Consider the following 8109-nt stretch of genomic DNA (forward strand, 5'->3'; position numbering starts at 1 on the left):
ATCTATCTTGTTGTCATTTTTCCTAATTTCACGGTTACTCCAATGAGAGTAAACGATAGCTAATAAAACAACGTGCTGTCCTGTTAATTCCTCATTACATAGAAATCCTTTTCATCCACGCCTTTCCTTTACAGGTGGTAAAACAGAAACAGGGATTTCTAGACTTCAAGCTAGTTTCTATGGAAAGTGGGGGAAAAAAGCACTAATTTGAATTTCAGTTCACTGCACTACTGAATCCTGACAGGGATTTAAAACCACGTAGGTTTCGCTTCTCCAAAAGCAAGACAAAATGTGAAACTGCGTTTTTCGTCCGTTAGTTCTTTTCTCCCTTTCACAAATCATTCCACCCAGCTTCGTATTCAACTTTGAGGGCTGAGATTTATTAAGATTCTTCAGTGTTTTCATTGCTTTTAGATTTCGCAAGTGAAACTTCTGGCGATTTCAATAGCACACACATTAAGCAAGAATAAAGCCAGGTAAAATGACAGGTGAAGTATCCCTCAATCTTTGATGACTTTCCACTTGGTTTTTCTTTTACTATTCTGTCTTCAGGAAAGCAAGAGAACAACGTACGATCCCGAACGTACTAAAAGAACTTCCTAAAAAGCCATTAAGGCCACATTCTTTTATTTCGTTTATGGAAAGAAGTGCGGGTTTAAAATCAACTTTCCTAATGCTTGCCAGCGCCTCGAGGTCGTTAGGATAAAAATAAAGCTTCCAACTCCAAGACACTTCGGAGCTGTCAAGCGCTTTGTCAAAGACAAAGTAAAGCATCTGCCTTTCCGCTGGGACCGGGACCCCGGTTGCGGGCCCGCGAGCCTGCGGAGCGCCAGGCGGGAGGGAGCCGCAGCCCCGGAGCGCGCGGCTCCGCCAGGGCGGGGCCGCAACTGCGGGGCGCCGCCCGCCAGTCCCCCGGCCCTAGAGCACCGCGGGCCTCCCCCTAGCGCTGGGCCCAAGCGCCCGGCCCGACCTCCGACGGCTGCCGCTCCCACCGGGAGCCGAAGGAAGCGCCGCCCGCGCCCCGCCGGCCGGGCCTCGCTAGCAGCCCCCGGCCCTGAATTCGCGGGCCGAGGGGCACGGGGTCCCAGCCCCGGGACGAGGAACGGGCGGCGGTGAGGGCGGGCGTTCCCCTCGGAAGGAGTCGGGAGCGCGGCGGAGGGGCCACGGAGCAGGCCCGGGGAAAATTGGGCGCCTCACCTGCTCCTCCCGAGGCAGCCGCTACCGCTCGCTGAGGGGACAACATGGAGCCTCCGCCTTCAGCAGAAGCAGCAGGGGCGCAGAGAGGGGCGGGCTGAGTCGGGAACGACCGGGCCCAGGAGGCGGGAAACGGGCGGGGCCTGGACTCCAGAAGAAACTGGGCAGAAGGAGGGGCACGCAGAGCTTCGAGGGAACGAACACAGGGCGGGTCTACGAGGCCCGACGGACCGCGCTCCCCGCGACCGGCAGTGGGCTTGCCGGAGCGGGAGGGCGGGGGCGAGAAGGGGAGGCGCCCCGGGTCAAATCCCGCCACAGCCCGACGCGTACGCTGGAGCGCGCGAGCGGGCCGCGGGCTACCTGGGAGTGCGCCTTGGGTGCGATGGTCCGTTGGGAATTGTAGTTCCACGTTCTCTGGGTGCCCCGCCTGCGGGTCCCTATTCTGCGCACTCATCTGGGGCGGGGAGGAAGCGGAAGAAAGGGAAGGGGCTTGGCGCGGCTGTTCGACGACTGAACTACAACTCCCAGCAGGCCATCCGGGGAGGGGAGGGGAGGGGCGGGTCGGCTCAGGCCGGGGATCGCCCGCCCGCCCCGCCGAGATCTTAGCCTTGAGACCCGCCTGGGGGCGGAGGACTTGGGATGACCGGCCGCTAACCCCCACCTGCCGCGTTTGACGGTTGGGTGTTTAAGGACTAAAGGACCAAAAGGAGGCCTTAAGCCTGGATGACGTGAGCGTCACTGGTTTTTGTTTTCTTTTTTTTAATAACGATTTTGACTTCACAAGGAGAGGAGGACGTGACTTCATCATCATCATCGTCAGTTTCACCCCATAATCGCATGCCTGGCCAAGCCTGGTGATGGACCATCAGCAGCACTCCAACAGCTAAAACTTCCAGTAAAACTCCTTCCACAGGCTCTGTCCAGCCTAAGCCATGGCCATGTTTTGTAAACGTCAGGTTTACAGGGGCTTGCTTTAGAGGTACTTTTGCAAGCACACCCTACTTAAACTGTGTGTTAGGTCCTTAAAAACAAGGTTCTCCGAAAATGATTTTATTCACACGTCACATGTGATTAAGAAAATGTAAGTTGTAAATGTAAGTTGAAAATGTAAGAATCTTGTTTGGGTTTGCTGGGGTAGGGGCGGTTATCGGAGATTAGTAGCTGGTGGATCTTACGGGAGGCTAAAGCAGCCATCCCATTACCACCCCCTCTTGGCATCACCATATCCTCATTCATTAGACAAATTATTATAATTTCTTCTGCCTCTAACTTTTTAAATTTTTGCTTGCTTGTTTTTTTTTTCTTAAGTAATCTGTACACCAGACCTGCTTGAATTCACCACTAAGAAATCAAGAGCCGCATGCTCCTCTGACTGAGCCAGAAAGGTGCCTGCCTCTGCCTTAACTAATACTATAATCTACCCAGAACCTCCTTCCAGTTACCTTCCTGCCCTGCCAAGCCTTTGAGCTGTTTTTTTTTTTGTTTGTTTCTTCCTACTTCCCAAGTGATTAGGACAGAGGTGAAGAGTGAGAGATAATTCTGCCTAATCTTATCTAAAATCCTATTTTGATTTCTTTCACTCTGCCTTCCTATTTTCCCCCAAACTTGAGATTACTTGAATACCCGCCTCTAGGCTAGAGATTTAAGAGTCTCGATTAGATCTAGCCCACTCAGGCCGGCAAGAAACTAGCCAGTAGTGGTTATTGGGGTTTCACACTACTTGTGCAGAAGGCAGGACCTACAGGATATGACACAAGTCCAGGCCATTATGTGGCATGCTCAGGAAGAGAGAGGGGCTAAAGGCCAATGTCTTGTCACAATTGCAACACACAGTGTAAGAATTTAAAACTGCACACACATCCCAGAATTCTCCAGTACCCTTCCCTGTCCAACTTCGTTAGACTTCTTACCATCTGACTTGTGTTTTATTTTTATTTATTTGAGGGAGAGAGCACGAGTGGGCGTGCGCTGAGGGGCAAAAGGAAAAGCAGACTCCACACTGAGAAAGGACCCCCCCCAACCGCCCGGTGATGCAGTGCTTGATCCCAGGACCCTAGGATCATGATCTGAGCTGAAGGCAGACACTTAACTGACAGCCACCCCAGATACCCCAGACTTATGTTTTAAGTAAAACATAATCTTTATGTTTCTCTTCCCACTAGAAGAGGAATTTTGTCTGTTTACTTTCTTTACTGCTATATCCACAGTGCTTCATACAATGCCAAGCAAAAAATAGAAACTAATATTTATTGAACGGATGAGTAAAGAGGGGATATGGGACATTTAACACTGCTCACTCACTTTTATTGCTCCCTTAATATACGCCCCTAACTTTTGCTCTCGAACAAAATACCCTGCTCTATTTTAAGGGCTCCAAATAGAGATCCACTGAAATCCATCCTGTTAGGAGGTCACCAGCAAACACGGGCAGACACAAATCTGTCTCAATTAATTTCATCCAAGTCAGTGTGAGCACATCAGCCTTCCCCATACCTTGTAGAAGTTTTTGGGATTTAGAACACAGTCCGAATTATGGATAGATTTTAGGATTAGTCACAGCTTAGAAAGCTACTCCTGTAAACGAGAACTACATTTTATTGTTAGTGTTGTTTCTTTCTCAAATAACCAGGGTCATCAAAACAGTGGACATTCAAAATGCTAAATATTGATGTTACTGATTACAGCCTGTCCTCAGCCATCTTACTCTGGATTGAGTCATCATGTATTATGATCAGAGCCTAAGCTTTCCTTGTGGTTTTCCAGAAGCAGGTGACAATGCAGACATGTTTGAGTGGTTAAGACCACAGTATTCAGGGTCAGACTCACCTGGGCTTTGCATTTTGGCTTCAATACTTACTAGCTGTGCAAAGTTGGGTGATTTATTTAAACTCTTTGAACTTATTACCTATTGCCAAATGATTTGAGTTGTTGTGGGTTAAATGAGATGTAAGTATTTGGCAATTATGACTGATGTATAGTTAGTGCTCAAAAACTGGTAATCATATTTCATTCTGGAAAGCCAAAACAAAGTCATAAGTATCCAAAACAATCAAGTATTTATGAAGCACAGAAATAACAAAACTGTTTTCTGCAGTGACATCCACCATGACTCAGGTCCCAAAGCTTTCCAAAAATAGCTTTCCAAAATTGTTATGTGCCAGGCATAGTGCTAGGCAGTATTGCTGATATATACATAAGACATACTCCTGTCCTCCAGAGACTCAGTCTTGTGGCGTAAACAGCCAAGTAAATAATAACTCACTGGGACTGTGCAGGGCCTTAGTTCAGCCTTTTCTCCTATCGCCTACTCGTAGGATCCATGTTTAAGCAACAGTCTGAGGCCTCAGAAGGGACAGATTGGACTACTGACATCCCTGGGCATCATTTAAAAAAAAAAAAAGACTATTTTAGGGAGGAGGGGTAGAGGAAGTGGGGAGAGAATCCTCAGCCTCCCTGCTAAACGGAGAGCTCCACGTGGGGACCCTGAGATCCCAGAACCCTAGGATCATGACCTGAGCCTAAATCAAGAGTCAGATGCTTGGGGCTCCTGGGTGGCTCAGTCAGTTAAGCATCTGCCTTCGGCTGAGGTCATGATCTTGGGGTCCTGGGATCAAGCCCAGCATCAGGTTCCCCACTCAGCAGAAAGCCTGCTTCTCCCTCTCCCTCTCCCTGCCACTCCCCCTGCTTGTGCTCACGCTCACTCGCTCTCTCTCTCTGACAAATGAAAAAATGAAATCTTAAAAAAAAAAAAGAGTCAGATGCTTAACTGACTGAGCCACCCAGGCAGCCCGACTATTTTCTTTTTATAAACTATGACACCAAGTAAATAGCTCATTCTATACACGGAACAGAAATATATTAAATATTTAATATACAAATATTTAAATGATGCCCAGCTGGGCACCTGGAGTCTTGGGGTCCGTGAGACTAAGTCCTGAGTCAAGTCAGGCTCCGCACTGGGCATGGAGCCTGCTCAAGATTCTCTCCCTCTCCCTTTGCCACTCCCCTGCCTCTCTCTGAAAAACAAAAAAGAAAGAAAGAAAAGAAAAAATAGTCAATCCAAACTCACAGACTGTTATAAAGTTGGAATATCAGGCCCTCAACATGGAGGTAACACACTAAGACTCCAAGACCTATGAGCTCCTTCATTATTGTTCTTGTTAACAGCGTGTCTCTCTGCCTCTTCAAAAGGATACTAGAAAAGATCACTAGAATTTACTATTAAGGAAAGGAAGCAACATATCTAACTATGTATAGCATGCTATCATTTCTGTTAAAAAGAGTAAATGAGGGGGCACCTGGGTGGCTCAGTTGGTTAAGTGTCTGCCTTTGGCTCAAGTCATGATCCCAGGGTCCTGGGATTGAGACATGTATGAGGGAGGTGGGCTGGTGTCCCTGCTCAGCAGAGTCTGCTTCTCTCTCTTGTTCTCTCTCAAATAAATAAAATCTTTTTAAAAATTTTTAAGAAAGAGTGAATGAGGATAAAGATTTGTTATATTCACCTTTGCATTTGCCACAAAAAGCTCCTAACAGTACTTACCTATGTGTGTGCAGAGGGGGAGACTAGGAGCTGGAGAGGGGTTAATAACAGAAGAAAACTTCAAGGTATATATATACTCATCTGTGAGTAGAAATCGCTCCACAGAACTGAGAAGTTGCTATGCTCCAGTGAGCACTTTAAAAATCCCATCTGAGCCCTTCCCTACCTGTAAACATTCACTGAATCCCCATTAGCCTTAAAAGGAAGCCTCAAGGGGGACCTGGGTAGCTCGGTGGATTAAGCCGCTGTCTTCAGCTCAGGTCATGATCTCCGGGTCCTGGGATTGAGTCCCGCATCGGGCTCTCTGCTTGGCAGGGAGCCTGCTTCTCTCTCTCTCTCTCTCTCTCTGCCTACTTGTGATCTCTCTCTCTGTCAAATAAAATCTTTAAAGAAAAAAAAAAAAAAAAAAGAAGCCTCAAGCAGCAGCTCCTTCTGCCCATGGGTCCTGTCTCCGTGCTTTAATAAAATCACCTTTTTGCACCAAAAAGAAAAAAAAAAAAGTAAGCCTCAGTTCCTTAGTGCTCTATTACTGCTTTTCCACACCGTGGCCCCAAGGCATCTTCCCCATTTTCTCTCCCTCTTGTTAGCCCTTGGCTCTAGCCAACCTGGGCTAACCACACCCCAAACACCTTACACGGGGTCATGCTGCAGATCCTCCAGCCACCACAGATGGCTGTGCAGTCTATGTGTAGGTCTAAGGCAGCCCATGGAGGGGAGGGGCAAGAGGGGATCAAATCTAGGCCAAGTTCTGCTAAACAAGCCAGCATTGATTGAAGTGCATCATGGGTTGGGCTGGGAGAAAGGGGTGCTCTTCTGTGACTGGTCTGCCCAGAAGGAGGTCTTATTGTACACTTGCAAAAAAGCAGCCCCTGGCATTTGCTTCATACCATTCTCCTCTGCCTATAGTGACATCCTAACATTCCAAACTCCCATCTGACTTCGTGCTCCTTCATAAAACCTCCCCAAGCCACTACAACTCCATAGTGATTCCCTCTCCCTTTAAATTCATACAATTCACTTGCCATCTAAAACAACAACATAGCTTTGTGTTGTTGGGGGTTGTTTTGGTTGTTATCATTTTTATTTTTATGTGAGTATGTTCTAAGCCCCAACTAGCTTGTAAGCTCATTGAAGACAGGACAAACATTTTTTGGATTCCTCCAAATTTCCCAGCAGAGTGTCATTCACTCAGCATGTGACCAGTAAACATTTGTGGAACAAACCATACATACAAATAACATCTCAAGCAAGAGTCAGTCTCAGGGAAGTTTACTGGTATAGCAAGAGGGAGCAGGAAGGAAAGGTAGCTTCAGGAATTGGACCTACACAAGGCCTCTGATGTAAAAAATCTTGAGTATGAAAGGACCACCAAGACAACATCAGTGTCTTGATTTTTAGCTCTTTTCTTTGCTTCTAGTTACCATGAAAACAGGTTTCCTTTCCGAGGAGGGTCTTGAGATCCTAGCAATCGCTGTCAGGGCTAGGGAGCAGCACTGTTAATTTCCTTATCCAGCTCCTAATAACATACGTTTTTTAAGCTTTTGCATTTATTAGAATGGCTAGATAACTAGCTTGGTTATCAGATTGGCTTGTATTTCCCTTTGTCATCCAAAGGACAGATTGCTGCATTGTCAATGGATGCTGTTAAGTGTCAGAGTAAGATATTTGCCACGAAGTTATTTTGGGAAAGATCTTCTGTGCCTTTTTTTTTTTTTCTTCAGAGCCCTGTGATGGCTAGTTTTTTTCCTATCTGAGCTTTATCTGATCTTAAAAACTGTCAAGGGCAGATGTCATCCACTTCCTGTTCTAGAAGATTTCCACTGGTCAGATCGCTTTTTCTCTGGGTTGCTGCCTGGCTCACCACCTCCCCCTTCACTGCATCTCTACAGGTCTGCCAATCTTGGATTTGCCCTTCAGGTCATTGATTGATTGCTGCTTTAGCAATAATAAGGCTTATAGTTTTGATTGTGGTCATTTCCAGTTTATGTTCCCCTTTCTAAAAGAATTATGCATATTCAGATATTTTAACCAGGTGTATAGAGAAGACTTTCTATTTCACATTCCAACCAAAAACAAACAAACAAAAGAACAAAATTCAGTATAAGCTAGATATCTGGTTCAACTAAATTCCCTGCTAAGGACTCCATCTAGGCCCTAAATAAAATTCAATTATGTGTATTTTGTGCCATATTCTCAAATTTTAATACCTCATTTACCGTCCTCCATAACTGCAGCCAGGATGTGATCTCTTGGCTCTTCTTTTTCTCAGTGGCTCAGCTATTTTTTCCTTCAAAATATATCTTCTTTACCTGATAGCCTATTTGGAGGAAAGGACAACCTTAAGACCCAAGATGGACCCCTCTCTGGGAACAGAA

At 46.5% G+C, this 8109-nt stretch overlaps 1 protein-coding gene across 2 annotated transcripts in view; it reads right to left on the reverse strand.

Moving 5' to 3' along the window:
• ATL3 (atlastin GTPase 3) overlaps positions 1-1858 on the reverse strand; it is a 50879-nt gene extending 49021 nt beyond the window's left edge. Inside the window, exon 1 of one of the 2 annotated variants that reach the window (XM_082748196.1) lies at positions 1555-1858. In XM_082748196.1, coding sequence (XP_082604322.1) covers positions 1555-1648 — 94 coding nt within the window. In that variant the 5' untranslated portion in view covers positions 1649-1858. Of the gene's footprint in view, positions 1-1197 lie in introns of both variants that reach the window. The other variant, XM_082748195.1, reaches the window with a different exon arrangement.
• Positions 1859-8109: the final 6251 nt, after the last annotated feature.

Source organism: Mustela nivalis (genome assembly GCF_964662115.1).
Source record: "Mustela nivalis genome assembly, chromosome: 9".
In the NCBI taxonomy this organism is placed as follows: Eukaryota; Metazoa; Chordata; class Mammalia; order Carnivora; family Mustelidae; genus Mustela; species Mustela nivalis.